Genomic DNA, 18,773 nt, shown 5'->3' with positions numbered 1-18,773 from the left:
ATGATGGCTGACTGAATCATTGATTCACAAGCTAGCTAGCTTCAGGGGCTGAACAACCAAGGGGAGAATCTATAAATATAAATTCCCGTCAAGAAATCCTTTTGTTCAAAATTGGTTGAGAAACTTACCCAATTAGTATACAATACTAGAGTTACCCAAGTCACACCAATTGGATAATCAGACCAGTGCCATTACATTGGATGAGTTTAAATTAGAATGAGGAAGAACAGGGGATGAGCCACATCGGTAAGAATTGGTTATGGCCCATTTTTGGGTGCAGACAGCGTTCACCAACCAGAAGGCCCAAGGCTCCCCAAAGTTGGGTCTCAAACCTAATTTGCCTACGCTCGTTACATATCTAGACACAGCTCGCATTTTGTAAGGATTTCAAATTCAGGCAACCAGCTTTGCTGGCAGCGACCCCAAGTTCCAGGAAAGGGATGCAGGGACAACTGGTAGCGGGCCAGTCACACCCCTTTGGAGCAGAAATCCGGCTCCACAGGCACATTTAAAAAGAAGTTTACATGTTTGGTGGCAGCCACTGAAAATTACTGAAAGGCACGAAGCATGCTCCGCTTGTCACCAACCAATTTAGCGCCAGATTCCCAAAACATGCGTTGTGTAAATGTGCAGCCTACGCAAGGGGGCCTCAACACCCGTTTCATGCGAGCGCCAGAGCAGCCACCTGTACCAGTATGATGGCGCCATAACCCTGGCGCTGATCGGCCGTAGAAAGCTACTCCTGAAATTGGCACTCATTGTACAGGCGTAAACTGGGCACAATGTGTGAACCAGATCTCATTTCAACCACACTTTTGGTTTAGGACTTGTGTTCAAGGATATATAAATGCACATTTAGTGCGAATGTCTCTAGAATACGCAAAGAAATACTACACAGAGCATTTTATGTATTCTTTTGTTTGTTTTTTTAATCAGAAAACTACCTGTAAAAGAGGATGCTCCGGAAAAAATGTCAGTGACAAAACTCCAGAAATATCAATATATAAAACAATTGAAATACATAAACACAAAATTCAGGTAACAAATAAGATTCATACTTTAAAGACAATTATCAGTGAATCTGAACACATGAACTATTATACACGTCTCAAGGACAGCCCGTTTTCTTTCCTTTCTCCCATTACTTAGAATGATTCGTGTTTTTAAACACAGCAGTAACATTTTATGCACTCCTTCATTTCTAGAGAAGGATGTCAAACTCTCTTCAAAAATAAAGAAAAAAAAAATTGCCTCAACTGAAGGCAAGAAATAGCACCAAGAGCTTTATGGTGATAACTTGCAGCAGAATTTATTATGGCAGCACCACAAAACGTTTCATGCATATTATTCACCAGAGGCAGAGGGAGCAAAAGTTACACAACTGCTTCTGCTGCACAGAGCACCTAAAACCCGCTATTTATAAAGGGAACTGCTGTTTCTTTTGTCCCATGAAATGTGCATAATTAAGTACAACTATGAAACCTTTTTCAAAAAGAAATACTCACAGAACATTAAACATAGAACGAATAGAATGGTGTACGGAGCAAGAAAAAGAATTGGGGGAGAAGGGGTTGCCAGAAATCTCAAGTTTATAGGTGGGGGAAAAGACATCCGGGGAGGGATGTTAACAACCCGGTTCCCCCTTGCAATGTTTCGTACACCTGTGAAAAGAAAAAGATAGTTGGAAGAGACAAACAGCTATGGGAATGTTTAGCCTGCAAATACAATAAATTACATGGGATGAAGCTTGTGGCATGAATTTACTTTCCCAAAGTGAAAACATATTCCACTACACATGACAATAGGGGGAGGGGGTGAAAAGGGCAGGGGTACGCTTCATCTCTTCTAGATTATATAATAACTTGTGCAAATTCACTGTAGTTTAGTGCTTAACTAGTAGAACTAAATTAGCATTTTCTAGCATCGGTAATGACTATTAAGCAGGTTTATTATCATGCTCTTCCAACATGTACTTTTTTTGGGTAAACATTGAACTTTTGGTTGTATGCGTCCAATACAAATACTGAAGGCAGAAGAACTGAGTAATGGCAAATCTGATTTCTCCGTTTACTTTTAAAGGAGCGGCTGAGGCAAAATATATTCTTTGATGCAATGTTGGGGGGGGGGGGGGGACCAGAAATATAAAGTACACGAACATTACACAAAAAAGCTGTGCACACTCCTAACAAAACACAAGATTAAAGACTACCAGAGTGGACAGTGAAAAAAAAAATAGATACATCAGCATAGAAAGCTGAAAATTTGAGGTAATATTCCATGTAGTTAACTCAAGAAAAGTGACAACAGGAATTATATGTTTTAACCATTTGGGTATTGGGACAGAAGTGGCATTAATGTATTGTCATAATCCTTCCCAACACAAGGACACCCTAAACCTTTTTCTGTGTTTAAAAAAATTATTTAAGTGCTTCCTCTCCTTAGCAAAATGAATGATGCTTTCACATCCTCCCTCCCACTTTCTGATAATCCTTCCCCCACAGGACAAGGCAGCAGTTCACTGCAACTCTTATTAGTCTGAAACCATCAAGCTACGCGAGAACCTAACTACTTCAGGACATTTTAACTAGAACACGAGGTGTTGCTTTACATTAGTGAAGTTGAAATTTGTAATTAGTTATAACTGGCAAAGAAAAGCGGAGGCCACTGCGGAGTTGGCCAGAGCCTCTCGAGGGGGGAGGTGGTGGGTGGGATGGGGGGGGAAAAAAAAAAAAAATCGCAGTGTACCTCATCAACAGAAGAGGTTTAAGATGTAGAATGAGAAGTTTGTGACTCAAATAAAGATAAAGGTTGGTCTAGAAGGCAAAAAACAAGATATTTTATACAGCACAATAATTAAAAAAAAGACTGGCTGGCAATGCAGAATTTTTCAGGACATACATATATTTTCGACACGATTTGCAATTGCAAGACACTGAGCCAAGTGCTTTCAGTTTGGGAAAACCTTCACACTTCTTGGAGGCAATTAGTAGCTGGATCGTGTTTTCTTCACACAAGATTATCAAAAACTTTTAATACAGCTGGTTGTGTCTGAAAACATGCTGCAAATAATGAAACCGCCAGTCACCAGGAAAAATAATTAAAAGGTTCCTTAATAGTTCAGTTGTTAGAACACCCCAGACCACTATAAGGCATTCAATTTTAAAGTAAAACTTGCATCTTTAAAAATCTTGATAGAAACACACTCTGTTCAGGGAGCAGGTCATTCTGGAGTGCAATCTACAACAAGTTCAAAAATTGCTACCCATACAGAGCTATTAAAAAATGGACTAATATTGGCTCAATTACATATAGCACAATGTCCTCGCTCATTCAAGTATTGATCACCTCGGTACTGAACTGATGTGGCAAAGCATGTTTAACCTAGTTCTGCTGTCCTTGTGTTGCTGTGACCGAGAATCTCTCCCATAGTCTTGGCCAGGGTTTTCTTCATCAGAGTTTCTTTTCCGTAGCCTGCTCCTCTCTTGTCTAATGTCAGTCTCGGTCTCAGAGTCGCTCAACTCAACATCGGGACAGTACCCGTCGTTATCCTGGTACGCTGCCGTCGCTTGGTGCTCGGAAAGCTGCTTGCTCCACAAGCGATCCTTGGCTGATCCCCTTCGTAAAGGCCTTTCACAGTTTCGGAAGTCTTCTGAAGTCCTCACTAAACTGTCCAGCCTGTCTTTGCAAGGCTGGCCAAATTCTCCCAGCTTTGATTTTCTGAAAGTGCCCTGGTTGGCAAAATGGTTTGTAAGCGTCGTCACTTTGTCATAGGTGGTCTGACTGGAACAGTCTCTCTGAATTACAATGCCTGACCTGCCCGTTAGGCCATTTGATTTAAGTAACCCTGGATTATTGTTGTCTCGGGTCTTTCCGTTGGCATTAGCCGATTGTCCACGTAGCGACAGATGGAGCGCCGACGGCTTGCCGGATGCCTGCTCCACATGACATTCAGCGGGTAGCAGTGAACTACCTGCCTGAACATCCTGCCTGTGGTGGCCAGTCAGCAACAGTCCATTGCTTCGGTCCTCGTGTCTGAGCCAGTGATGAGACTGCAACTTCTTTTCACTAGTTCTGGAGCCTTGTGGCGTTGACCGATTGTTCTTGCTGTACAAGCTACCATCCATGGTGAGGGAAAGTGGGCCGTTGGCAGCAGTGTCGGAATTACTGTTGACATTGTGTGAGGGTTTTGTAGTTGTTTTCAGCTTTATTGTGATCCGTGGAGGGTCCTGGAACATCAAACCTTCCCGTGGGAATGATAAGGGTAGCCCTTAAAATACGAAAAAAAACATTTTGAATCGCGAAGCTAGTTTTGCAAACCCACACCCCCAAAAAGCGAAAACAAAATATCTCAAGATATTAAAAGAGGTATGTACATCAGCGATCTATGGCTAGCAGAAATTTGGAACTAATCGAACTCTAACCCATCTCCAATCATTCCAAAACCAAAAGGCAAGAAGCACTATACGTTAAAAGACTTCAAAGAATGATGTTAAAAGAATATATATATATATATAAATGCTGAATACTGGCTTCCAATCTACAGTGCACCATATCATAACTGCAACCAACGCTCTCCATCTGCCGGTCCTGCGCAACTTTCCAAATGTGAAATTTGCGCATGCGCAAAACTTTAAATGGGCTGCGCAGCCCGTTAATGAGGCCCTCCCCCCCAAAAAATTAGGGGAACATTGCCTGCATCCCCATACAACTTGTCATACTGTTGTGAGGGAAGTACAAAATGGGGGTGGGGAGGAGATGGAGTCATACCTGGTCTCCTAGTGGATCAAAGTAACACTGAAGATCTGCGAGAAAGTAATTTGCTTGCTGGGCTACAGATGGTGTGGGAGAGGGGTAGGGGAAGGAGAGAGAGAAAAAGACTTGCACCCTAAAAAAAAAATAAAAGGTAGCAACCTTTCCATAGTTAGGGTACGGTTAACTGACACGTTGTCTAAATTTATTCAAATTGACGCTGAAGTTATTCAGTTATATTTCTGTGAGGATCAAGATCCAAGCCATTGGATAAAAGTTGCTTTATTCTCATTTGTAGTATTATCGCTGATGACAACAATTCCGCCATCACTGGATTCACAATTCGATGCCTCAATGCGAGGAGTATTCGGAATAAGGTGGATGAATTAACTGTGCAGATAGCAGTTAACGGATACAATGTGATTGGCATCACGGAGACATGGCTCCATGACCAAGGCTGGGAACTCAACATCCAGGGGTATTCAACATTTAGGAAGGATAGACAGAAAGGAAAAGGAGGCGTGGTGGCGTTGATGGTTAAAGAAGAAATCAATGCAATTGTAAGGAAGGACATTAGCCTGGATGATGTGGAATCGCTATGGGTGGAGCTGCGGAATTCCAAAGGGCAGAAAACGCTAGTGGGAGTTGTGTACAGGCCACCAAATAGTAGTAGAGAGGTTGGGGACAGCATCAAAGAAGAAATAATGGAGATGTGCAATAAAGGTACAGCAGTAATCATGGGCGACTTTAATCTACATATTGATTGGGCTAACCTAACTGGTAGCAATGCGGTGGAGGAGGATTTCCTGGAGTGTATTAGGGATGGTTTTCTCGACCAATATGTCGAGGAACCAACCAGGGAGCTGGCCATCCTAGACTGGGTGGTGTGTAATGAGAAAGGACTAATTAGCAATCTTGTTGTGCGAGGCCCCTTGGGGAAGTGACCATAATATGGTAGAATTCCTTATTAAGATGGAGAGTGACAAAGTTAATTCAGAAACTAGGGTCCTGAACTTAAAGAAAGATAACTTCGACGGTATGAGGCATGAATTGGCTAGATTAGACTGGCAAAGGATACTCAAAGGGTTGACGGTGGATAAGCAATGGCAAACATTTAAAGATCACATGGATGCACTTCAGCAATTGTTCATCCCTGTCTGGCGTAAAAATAAAACTGGGAAGGTGGTTCAACCATGGCTAACAAAGGAAATTAAGGATAGTGTAAAAGCCAAGGAAGAGGCATATAAATTGGCTAGAAAAAGCAACAAACCTGAGGACTGGGAGAAATTTAAAATTCAACAGAGGACGACTAAGGGTTTAATTAGGAGGGGGAAAATAGAGTATGAGAGGAAGCTTGCAGGGAATATAAAAACTGACTGCAAAAGCTTCTATAAATATATGTGAAGAGAAAAAGATTAGTAAAGACAAGCATAGGTCCCTTGCAGTCGGATTCAGGTGAATTTATAATGGGGAACAAAGAAATGGCAGACCAATTCCTTCACGAAGGAAGATACAAATAATCTTCCGAAGGTACTAGGGGACAGTGGATCTAGTGAGAAGGAGGAACTGAAGGATATCCTTATTAGGCGGGAAATTGTGTTAGGGAAATTGATGGGATTGAAGTCCGATAAATCCCCGGGGCCTGATAGTCTGCATCCCAGAGTACTCAAGGAAGTGGCCCTAGAAATACTGGATGCATTGGTGATCATTTTCCAACAGTCTATCGACTCTGGATCAGTTCCTATGGACTGGAGGGTAGCTAATGTAACACCACTTTTTAAAAATAGGAGGGAGAGAGAAAACGGATAATTATAGACCGGTTAGCCTGACATCAGTAGTGGGGAAAATGCTGGAAATCAATCATTAAGGATGAAATAGCAGCGCATTCGGAAAGCAGTGACAGGATCGGACCAAGTCAGCATGGATTTATGAAAGGGAAATCATGCTTGACAAATCTTCTGGAATTTTTTGAGGATGTAACTAGCAGAGTGGACATGGGAGAACCAGTGGATGTGGTATATTTGGACTTTCAAAAGGCTTTTGACAAGGTCCCACACAAGAGATTGGTGTGCAAAATTAAAGCACATGGTATTGGGGATAATGTACTGACTTGGATAGAGAACTGGTTGGCAGACAGGAAGCAGAGAGTCAGGATAAACGGGTCCTTTTCAGAATGGCAGGCAGTGACTAGTGGGGTGCCACAGGGCTCAGTGCTGGGACCCCAGCTCTTTACAATGTACATTAACGATTTAGATGAAGGAAGAGTGTGCAATATCAACAAGTTTGCGGAAGACACTAAACTGGGTGGCGGTGTGAGCTGTGAGGAGGACGCTAAGAGGCTGCAGGGTGACTTAGACATGTTAGGTGAGTGGGCAAATACATGGAAGTTGCAGTATAATGTGGATAAATGTGAGGTTATCCATTTTGGGGGCAAAAACACGAAGGCAGAATATTATCTGAATGGCGGCAGACTAGGAAAAGGGGAGGTGCAACGAGATCTGGGTGTCATGGTTTATCAGTCACTGAAAGTGGGCACGCAGGTACAGCAGGCGGTAAAGAAGGCAAATGGTATGTTGGCCTTCATAGCTAGGGGATTTGAATATAGAAGCAGGGAGGTCTTAATGCAGCTGTACAGAGCCTTAGTGAGGCCTCACCTGGAATATTGTGTTCAGTTTTGGTCTCCTAATCTGAGGAAGGACGTTCTTGCTATTGAGGGAGTGCAGCGAAGGTTCACCAGACTGATTCCAGGGATGGCTGGGCTGTCATACGAGGAGAGACTGGATCAACTGGGTCTTTATTCACTGGAGTTTAGAAGGATGAGAGGGGATATCATAGAAACGTATAAGATTCTGACGGGACTGGACAGGATAGATGCGGGAAGAATGTTCCCGATGTTGGGGAAGTGCAGAACCAGGGGACATAGTCTTAGGATAAGGGGTAGGCCATTTAGAACTGAGATGAGGAGAAACTTCTTCACTCAGAGTTGTTAACCTGTGGAATTCCCTGCCGCAGAGAGTTGTTGATGCCAGCTCACTGGATATATTCAACAGGGAGTTAGATATAGTCCTTACGGTTAAGGGGATCAAGGAGAGAAAGCAGGAAAGGAGTACTGAAGAAATGGTCAGCCATGATCTTATTGAATGGCGGTGCAGACTCGAAGGGCCGAATGGCCTACTCCTGCACCAATTTTCTATGTTTCCATGTTCACATTTCTTTTGCCTGGTACATGGGAACCCAACACCTTGTTTAAGATTTAACAAATGTAACTGAGAAGTCCATTCATCCAATGATCAGTACGCACTCACTGTAGGGACAACACCCCACTTACCCAAGTTGAGAGCTTAGCCCACAGGAATTTAAATTGGTTAAAACCACACAGCACCTAAACATAGAATGTTGGTAAACTTCCTGTTCTCAACTCAGCCAGGACCACCTATTAGGACATTAGTTTGCCGGGTTATCTGGAGCAGAGTGTGAAGATTCTCAGTCCCCTGCAACAGGTTTAGCCCTTGAAATGCCATTGGTGAGACAAGCTGCGGTGTTGCGGACTTGCCTGGCTCAGGTACTTCATTGTCAAATCTGCCACAGGCGGGGGAGGGAGATGACTTTTCTGAACTTCCATTACCAGGTGCATCATTTTGGAGCCACCCTTAATCTCAAGAGACCTTGCAAACCACTCTCCATCCACTCCCTCTCCTGAGGATGATAGTTACTAGTTGACCACAAAACAACTGACTGCTAAAAAGCAAGCTCGAGACCTCACTATGCAGGCCGCAGATACTAAGCTCCAGGGTGTCATGGTGAGCAGCACACCTCCCCATAAAATACGCAAATCAAGTGCTACAATCCTCCTGACCATAACATGGAGGCATATCTTACTGCAAATAGTGGGGTATGAAGTACGCAACATCAATAGCAGCTTCTTGCCTTTTTCTACAACACAACTACGGTCTACACTGAACCCTGGATACAAGTCTGATCTCATAAGTAGCTTCCAGCTAAGTATTCCAGCAGGTGTGGTCCCAAGTCAGTGTTTTCTCCTCAGCTGCATGACATATATACAAACCTTTAGAATGGTGGAAGGACCCATGTGGGGCAGTTTGTAACAACCCACCATCTGGATATTGCAGGTCTCCAAGTCTAACGCTGTATTATAACTGTTTAATCTAGGACCAGGCCGTCAGATTAATTTGTGGCAAAAAGGGGAAATCGATTGCAGGAAGGGAGGGCTCCAGTCTATGCTGACCAATCCTGTAGAGGGAATCAGCTTTGTGGCAGGAACTGTCTTTACCAAAACCCCACACCGAGTACCAGACCCGGAAGAAGTCCTTCCATTGTTTGGCTAGGAATTATGAAACAATGAAGAACTACTTGGATGAATTTTATATACCACAAGTTTAACCTGCACTGGGACTCTCAAGTCGTTGAAGACAGACAGGAAAGATCAATGTGCAATTCTCCAATCTACCAGGACACTCAGCTACTGGTATAAATCAAGCTCGAGAGCACACATCAGAATCTGTTTTGTCGAAATCTGGCTTTTGGGAAACGACCGGTATGGACCATATACCGCCTTCACTTGGGTCAGTTCTGGAATCTGAAGTCATTTAATCATGCACGCAATATTAATACTTGTCATGTGCAGAGTGAGGACCGTGCACATGACAAGTATTAATATGGTGACATACATAAGATCATAAGAAATAGGAGCAGGAGGTAGGTCATTTGGCCCCTCCAGCCTGCTCCGCCATTCGATAAGATCACGGCTGATCTGATCATTGACTCAGCTCCACTTTCCTGCCTGCTCCCCATAACCCTTTACTCCCTTATCGCTGAAAAATCTGTCTACCCCCACCTTAAATATATTCAATGACCTAGCCTCCACAGCTCTCTGGGGCAGAGAATTCCAAAGATTTACAACCCTGAGAGAGGAAATTTCTCCTCATCTCAGTTTTAAATGGTCAGCCCCTTATTCTAAGACTATCTCCCCTAGTTTTAGTTCCCCCTACATGAGTGGAAATATCCTCTCTACATCCACCTTGTCGACCCCCCTCATTACCTTATATGTTTCAATAAGAGTACCTCTCATTCTTTTGAACTCCAATGTGGATAGGCCCAACCTACTCAACCTATCCCCATAAGTCAACCCCCTCATCTCCGGAATCAAACTAGTGAACCTTCTCCGAACAGCCTCCAATGCAAGTATATCCTTCCTTAAATACATAGACCAAAACTGTACACAGTACTCCAGGTGTGACCTCACCCTCTACAGTTGTAGCAGGACTTGTCTGCTTTTATACTCGATCCCCTTTGCAATAAAGGCCAACATTCCATTTGCCTTCCTGATTACTTGCTGTACCTGCATACTAACTTTTTGTGTTTCATGCACAAGGAATCCCAGGTCTCTCTGTACTGCAGCACTTAGCAATTTTTCTCCATTTAAATTTATTTCTGCCAAAGTGGATAACCTCACATTTTCCCACAATATACTCCATCTGCCAAATTTTTGTCCGCTCACTTAGCCTGTCTATATCCCTTTGTAGATTTTTTGCATCCTCCTCACAATTTGCTTTCCGACCCATCTTCGTATCATCAGCAAACTTGGCTACATTGCAGCTACATCGCACTTGGTCCCTTCATCCAAGTCATTAATATAGATTGTAAATAGTTGAGAACCCAGCACCGATCCCTGCAGCACCCCACTAGTCACTGTTTGCCAACCGGAAAATGACCCATTTATCCCAACTCTTGTGTTAGTTAACAAATCCTCTACTCATGCTAATATAGCCCAACCCAGTGAGCTTTTATCTTGTGCAGGAACCTCTTATGTGGCACCTTATCAAATGCCTTCTGGAAATCCAAATACACCACATCCACTGGATCCCCCTTATCCACCCTGCCTGTTACATTCTCAAAAAACTCCAGCAAATTTGTCAAACATGATTTCCCTTTCATAAAACCATGCTGACTCTGCTTGATTGAATCATGCTTTTCCAAATGTCCCACTACTGCTTCCTTAATAATGGACATAGTCCCTCAGGTGTGCAGAATCCAACTCCGTGCTTTTATGTCCAGGTTCAAGTGCTCCAAGAACTAGCAGAAAATTAGGAGACCACAGCAAAAACTGCCCATTGATGCAAGATTTACAGTACAATCATCACATCAGGAATCAATGTCATTAGGATCAGAGGATTGTCCAACAACAAAAGACTGAGCCTATACCCTCGAGTTTAGAAGAATGAGAGATGATCTCATTGATGCATACAAGATTCTGAAGGGGATTGACAGGGCAGCTGCCGAGAGGTTGTTTCCCCTGGCTGGAGAGTGTAGAACTAGGTGGTAGAGTCTCAGGAAAAAGGGGCTGGCCATTTAAGACTGAAATAAGTAGCAACTTCATCAGAGGGTTGTAAATCTTAGGAATTCTCTACCCCAAAGGACTGAAGATGCTGAATCGCTGAGTATATTCAAGGCTGAGATCGAAGAATTTTTGACTCGAAGGAAATAATCAAGGGATATGGAGATCGGGCGGGAAAGTGGAATAGAAGTCGAAGACCAGCCATGATCTTATTGAATGGTGGAGCAGGCTTGAGCTGCCATTATGTCCGACTTCTATTTCTTGTGTTCCCATGTTCTACCAGTATGTAAACCCTCAACATATTTCCTCTCGTAACTCTTTATAAAGAGACAATGCCTTCTGTGAGGGTGTAACTTCCTATTCACCTGACCTTGACCAGTATTTTTTTTCGCAGGGCTCAACACAAAGATTTCAATAATCAAAAGATGCAGTATTTATTTGGCACTTTTGCCTGCATTACAACAAAAGTAGTTAATTGACTGAAGTGTTTTCTAGGATGTCAGTCAATAGAATATCAATTGGAGGAAAAAGCTGACAAAACAGTGAAAGAATTGATTCTTGGCACATGTGGGAGCAAGGGACAATAAGCACAATGGATGTGTCAGGAGAGCTGATAAGACATTTTGTAAAAACTGGGGAATTCAAATTCTGAAAAGAAAACGGAAGGAGAAGAAATGGAAAGTTAAACAAAGTTGAATATAGTGAAGATGGAAATTAAATTTATAGCTTGTGGAAGTTTGAGGATAACATAAGAGAAATAGGAGCAGGAGCAGGCTATTTGGGCTCATCTGAACTTGGCCTCAACTCCACTTCCCTGCCCATTTCACCATAACCCTGGACTTCCTTATTGTTCAAATTTCAGTCCATCTACACCTTAAATATATTCAATGACCCAGCCTCCATAACTCTGAGGTAGAGAATTCCAAAGATTCACGACCCTCAGAAGAAATTCCTCCTCATTTCCATTTTAAATGGGCCACCCCTTATTCTGAAACTATGACCGAGTTCTAGATTCCCCATGAGGAGAAACATCCTCTCTGCATCGACCCTATCAAGCCCCCTCTTCTAAACTACAATTATAGGCCCAACCTTTCTCCATATGACAACCCCTTCATCTCAGAAATCAACCTCGTGAACCTTCTCCGAACTACCTTCAACGCAAGTATATCCCTCCTTAAATAAAGGAGACCAAAACTTACGCAGTACTCCAGGTCCTCACCAACGTATAGTTGTAGCAGGACCTCCCTACCTTTATACTTCATCCCCTTTGCAATAAACGCCAACATTCCATTTGCTTTGCTAATTACTTCTTGTACCTGCATGCTAACTTTGTGTGTTTCATGTACAAGGGCTCCCAGATCCCCTCTGTACCTCAGCATTTTGTAATCTCCCTAATTAAATAATAATTTGCTTTTTTATTTTTCCTACTAAAGTGGATAATCTCTCAATTTCCCACATTATACTCCATCGGCCAAATTTTTGCCTACTCACTGAGCCTGTCTATATCCCAATGCAGATTTTGTGTGTCCTTCTCACAACTTGCTTTCCCACCTATCTTTGTATCATCAGCAAATTTGGCTACATTACACTCTGTCCCTTCATCCAAGTCATTAATATAGAATTGTAAATAGTTGAGGCCCCAGCACTGATCCCTGTGGTACCCCACTAGTTAGTTTGCCAACCGGAAAATGACCCATTTATCCCGACTCTGTTTTCTGTTAGTTAGCCAATCCTCTATCCATGCTAATATATTACCCCCAACCCCTTGAGCTCTTATCTTGTGCCGAAATCTTTTATATGGCACCTTATCGAATGCCTTCTGGAAATACAAATATTCACCCTGCTCATTACATCCTCAAAGAACTCTAGCAAATTTGTCAAACATGATTTCCCTTTCATGCTGACTCTGCTTGACTATTATGATTTTCTAAATGTCCTGCTACAACTTCCTTAATAATGGACTCCAGCATTTTCCCAATGGCAGATGTTGGGCTAACTGGTCTATAGTTTCTTGCTTTCTGTCTGCCTCCTTTCTTTAATGCAACACCTACAACCAAATGAATAGATCAGGAGGTCGGAAAGACACAGAAGAGAAAAATGCTTCAACCATAATAAAGAAATGTAGGATAAGATGGTGTAGAAAATATATATTATGGTAATGAGAGAGAGAGAGAAAACGGGTCAAGTTTTATGGCCTTAAAATCAATTTTGCTTTAATCTTGTAACCATTGAGATGTGCCTATAATGTTAAATCTGAATGTCCAAAAAGCTTCTTTAAAATGTTTTGAAGTTGAAATAAACAAAACATAAAAGTCTGGAGAAAGAAAATGCCATTTGGCCCATCAGCAACAATGACCCACTCTGTGCAGTGTCTTAATATAATATCTTGATCATGGACTCCTCCTGCCACCATTGTCTCTTTAGTTCCTAGTTTAAAAGGAACTTCCTTCCCCATCACTAGCTGTGCTATTACTATCTCTATAATTCTTAATCCTCAACAGTTATTGGTCCAGGTCCCTTTTAAAGATATCAGCTACCTTTTCGGAGTGTGTTCCACATGTTTACTACTCTTAAAATAAAAAGTTGAAGGACTGCCTAATCTGCAATCTTATCCGATGCAACACAAACCGCTGCAATGCAAGGGGAACCAGAGAGGATCCCGGGAACGCACAAGAAGTACTGATGCATATTTACCTGCAGCAATTTGCTGATTCATCAGCTGAATATGCAAGTTGAAAAGTTGTTCTTGCACTTTACTCTGCGACAACTTCAGTTTCTCTCTTCTGCTCACCATGTAGCAAAGATTCCTCACCTAAAGACAATGGGACAGTAATATCAGTTTTTAAGTATTCCTTCTACGTTCCAAATCCCGCCAAAGTACCAAAACGGCTCTCAAAGTCACAAATGACATCCTTTGTGACTGACAACGGTAAACTATCACTCCTCGTCCTTCTCGACCAGTCTGCAGCCTTTGACATGGTTGACCACTCCATCCTCCTCCAATGCTTCTCCGCCGTCATCCAGCTGGGTGGGACTGCACTCTTGATTCCATTCTTATCTATCCAATTCTAGCCAGAAAATTACCTCCACTGGCTTCCCTTCCCACTCCCTCATTGCTACCTCTGGTGTTCCCCAAGGATCTATCCTTTGCCCCCTCTTATTTCTCATCTATATGCTACCCCTTGGTGACATCATCCGAAAACACAGCGTCAGTTTCCACATGTACGTTGACGACACCCAGCTCTACCTCACCACCACTTCGCTCGGCCCTCCAGGATCGCTCAATTGACACACTGCTTGTCCGACATCCAATACTGGATGAGCAGAGATTTTTTCCAATTAAATATTGGGAAGATTGAAGTCATTGTCTTCAGGCCCCGCCACAAACTCTATTCCCTAGCCATCCCTCTCCCTAGCATCTGTCAGAGGTTGAATCAGACGGTTCGCAACCGTTGTCATATTTGACCCTGAAATGGGCTTTTGACCACATATCCGCGGCATAAAACCGTCTATTTCCACCTCCGTAACATCGCCCGTCTCTGCCCCTGCCTCAGCTCATCATCTGCTGAAACCCTCATCCATGCCTTCATTCTCCAGACTTGACTTTCCAACGCACTCCTGGCTGGCCTCCCACGTTCTACCCGATGCAAACTGGAGGTCATCCAAAACTCAGCTGCCCGTGTCTTAACGCACCAAGTCCCATTCACCATCACCCCTGTGCTCGCTGACCTACATTGACTCCCGGTTAAGCAAGGCCTCGATTTCAAATCCATCCATGACCTCGCCCCTCCCCATCTCTGCAATCTCCTCCAGCTCCCCCACCACCCTCCCCCAAGATATCTGCGCTCCTCTAATTCTGTCCTCTTGAACATCCCGGATTAAAGTCACTCAATCATTGGTGGCTGTGGCTACTGTTGCCTCGACTCCAAGCTCTGAATTCCCGCTGTAGCGCCTTGGGATATTTTACTACGTTAAAGGTGCTATATAAATACAAGTTGTTGTAGCAAACCCCAAATTACTGCTTGTTAAAAAAATTGTAGATGAGCAACAAAAAACTAAGAATTCAAACCCTTTCTAAGTCTTGGCGTAGATGCATAAACATCTTCATTCTGGAATGGATCCGGTCCTCCTTCTGTTGACCCAAGCAATTCTCTTCATCTTCCTTCGGAGGTAGCAGTGGTTTGCTGAAATTGCTTTTCCGCTTCAGCTTCCAGTACTCAAATATATATTCGACCACCTGCGCGGAGAGATGCAGTTCACCAGCCACGTCGGCAACCTTTACCAAGGTGTAAAATTCTTCCTCCAGCTCCTGAAGCTTCTGTGCACGCAAGCCCTTCTTCTCAGTTTCAGTCTGTTTCTGCTTTTGCTCGCTGATTTTTGCACTCGGCTCACAGTCACCTTCTTGATTCTGCCTGTTTTTACTGTGCTTCAGACAATAAGACTTGAACTTCACCTCGTCGCCATCATCCAGGATGGTCTTCATCTCCAGACTGTGTTCAAAAGCACAAGTTACGTGAAAGGCGGTGATGCAGCTCTTCACTGAGCACTGAGGATTAAAGTATGAAATAGTGAGAAAACAAACAAATGAAAGAAAACAATACACTCAAGAGCTTGTGATAAACACCCAGTTGGTCAAAATATTTAAGTGAAGCAGACATCTCAAAGCAGTCAATTATTTTTTGGAGTGCATCACTGTTGTAATGTAGAAAAATACCCAAATTCCAGGTAATAATCTATTTACCCACAAGAGCTTTGATTAATGTTTATATACTTCTAATTATTTTCACGTTTTTAGAATTTTTAATCCTGTACCACTTCCGTCCATGACAATGTTCTTTAATTTAGTGTGACAATCACCTCAATTTATAGAAGATTTATGAAACTGTTCAGAAAATACAGGCTCGTCTTGAAATTGGATGGAATCTCTCAGGTGCACAAAAGATTAAAACAATGTTTTTAAGCACAGCTAACATTTAAGGAGGTCTGGTTAGAATCATGCTCAAGTTGTGACTTTACCACGAGTCTCCAAATCGCAGAGTCTATATAAATGGGGCACAGTTAGACCACAGGAAACCGATCCAGCTTGTAGAATCACTTCCACTGGAAATAGTTCTGCAGTACCAATGTTTTATGAATGGGACAGGACAGCCGTGGCAAGAGTAAAATGTGTTGACTTTTCATTATCGCTGTTCCAAGTATCCTGAGAAATCCAGATGAATCTTTGTTAGAAAATGCTGCTCTTAATTTTTCATGCTTTTTGCCTAATCAAAATTTAACGTCTGCATTATCGAGCTGGTTTTAAAAAATTGGACGGTTGCAATAAAAACATTAATTTTTTTTTTAAAATGTGATTTGTAAACAGGAAATTAAACTACACTTGGAAATAGCAGCTGAGAACATAGTTCCCCGAGTACCCTTAAGCAGCTTCAGTGACTACAACTGACTGTATCACCCTTATAAACAGACGTGTATTTATTTGAAGATAACAACTTCACTATAAACAGATTTGGTTTCACAATATTACAGCTCCGCGACACAAATGCCTAGTTAAGCTCTTCGAATTCAGTCAAAGACAATTGGCCAAAGCAGTTAAAATGAATGTTGCAGCAGCTGGATATGTACATACATATGAAAAGGGCAGGAAAGGACTATTAGGCCCTTTCCGTCGATACAATGGAACCACACCCATCATTTACCCAAGAGTCTCCTGGGAGAGGCTTACCTGAATGCAGGCACCAGTCTTCAATTTGCAAAGGCTGCAGACTAATGACCATCGACTGGGTGGAATATGAGACACTTTTGTAATTGGTTCCATTCTTTCAGGGCAGGCAATACTGACCTATGGTCATAATAGAATAGATTAAACATTTCCCCAAATTGAAAAAAGACCATCAAGTAGCTAATCCTGATTTGGGGATTCTGTTTGTAAGGTTGTATTCCCTGGAATTTAGGCGGTTATGGGGTGATCTGATAGAAGTTTAAGATATTAAGAGGAGCAGATGGGGTAGAGAGAGATAAACTATTTCCGCTGGTTGAGGATTCAGATGCATAGTCTAAAGATTAGAGCCAGGCCTTTTTATAGTGAAATTAGGAATCGCCTACACACAAAGGGTGGTAGAGGTTTGCAACTGTCTTCCGCAAATTGATGCTATAACAATTGTTCATTTTAAATTGGAGATTGATAGCTTTCTGTTAATCAAAGGTATTGTGGGATATGGGCCGAAGGTATATGAGGTTCAGTCGCAGATCAGCCATGATCTCATTGAATGGCGGAACAGGCTCGAGGGGCTCAATGGCCTACTCCTGTTCCCATGTGCAGTTTTAGTGGGTTAGCCTCTGAAGTGGAGCAGCTTGATCTTTTTCAGCAATGGCGTGTATAAACACACCGACCAATTGTGTCAATTCTCAGCAAAGAGTCCTCAATGAGATTAATGAAAGAATAGCAGTATGGAAAGTCAGATTTTTGAAACAAACAACATCCTCCTTAAAAAAAAAAGCCAAACAACCCATTTATTGGGTGGGAATCCTCAATGGCATTCATTTTTCAGTAAACAGCTGAAAAACATTTAAAAACAAACATAATGGAGATGAAAACGTAGTGTTTGATTTTATTCAGGGGAAGCAAAAACCAGACATGCATAATTCCAACATATTTAGCATTCAAAATTGATAAAATATGAGTTTTATGGAACTTGTGCTTGATACTGCATATTTTGCAAAATGCAAGGATAATTTAGTTATGCTCAAGTATAAATTCCTAATTAATAACAAGTGGTTGGTCAGCGCAACACAGTTGTAAGTTACAACCGGATTAAGTCCCTTCCTTAAAATACAACAAAATCACATTTCTCAATCACAATTCATCAGCACAAGTCAAAAACCTACAAAGCACCTAAAAGATAATCTCTTCCATCCTAAACAGATGGATTTAATAGGATCACCATCCACTCACAAAATTCAAGGAGGATCAAGTGAAACAATAAGTGACTTCTACTCCAAGATAGTAAAACCAGTGAGAATTAGCGCGCAGGTAGAAAACGACAACTGAAGTAACCTACTTGACTCTACACAGGGGTCAAACATGGGCACGTAGATTTTGTGCAACAGCAAACACCTCTTGATGGGCCAAGTTTCGGCCTGAGTTGCTCCTGTTTTTTTGGAGCAACTGGTTTAGAATGGAGTATCTTAGAAATTGCAATTCTCAGCATTTAGTTTGCTCCAATTCTAGTCAGTTAGGACAGTTTCAGTTTGGAACAGATTTTTTACCAAAAGGGGGAGTGTCCGGCCACTTACGCCCGTTTTCAAAGTTCAGGCAGTGAAAACTTACTCCAAACTAACTTAGAATCGAGTAAGTGAAGATTTTTGTACGCTCAGAAAAACCTTGCCTACATTTAGAAAATCAGGCGTAGGTTACAAATCAGGCGTAAGGAATCAGGGGGGTTAAAAGGGAAGTTTACAAACATTAAACACCAGTTTTACAAATAAAGAGATATAATCAATAATAAATCAATCAAAAAAATTAAAAAAATTAATAAAACAAAACTTTTTCTACTTACCGACTGCAGCACCGGGAGTCCTCCAACAGCGTGCTGGGATGTTCCCCCACCCACCCTTCCAGTGTGTCTCAGAGAGAGAGAGGGGAGGGGAGGGGGAGGGGGGGGGGAAGGAG

General features: G+C 42.3%; 1 protein-coding gene across 2 annotated transcripts in view; it reads right to left on the bottom strand.

The window, feature by feature from the left end:
- Positions 1-960: 960 nt before the first annotated feature.
- Positions 961-18,773, bottom strand: part of jade3 (jade family PHD finger 3) — an 82,994-nt gene continuing 65,181 nt past the window's right edge. For both annotated transcript variants that reach the window (XM_070892490.1, XM_070892491.1), the window contains exons 9-12: positions 16,827-16,943; positions 15,174-15,650; positions 13,799-13,916; positions 961-4,267 (exon numbers count right to left, since the gene is read on the bottom strand). In XM_070892490.1, the coding sequence (XP_070748591.1) occupies positions 3,342-4,267; positions 13,799-13,916; positions 15,174-15,650; positions 16,827-16,943 (1,638 nt within the window). In that variant the 3' untranslated portion in view covers positions 961-3,341. The remainder of the gene's footprint in view (positions 4,268-13,798; positions 13,917-15,173; positions 15,651-16,826; positions 16,944-18,773) is intronic.

This window comes from Pristiophorus japonicus, chromosome 10 (assembly GCF_044704955.1).
Source record: "Pristiophorus japonicus isolate sPriJap1 chromosome 10, sPriJap1.hap1, whole genome shotgun sequence".
NCBI classification, from domain to species: Eukaryota; Metazoa; Chordata; class Chondrichthyes; family Pristiophoridae; genus Pristiophorus; species Pristiophorus japonicus.
This window is presented reverse-complemented; position numbering and strand designations above follow the sequence as displayed.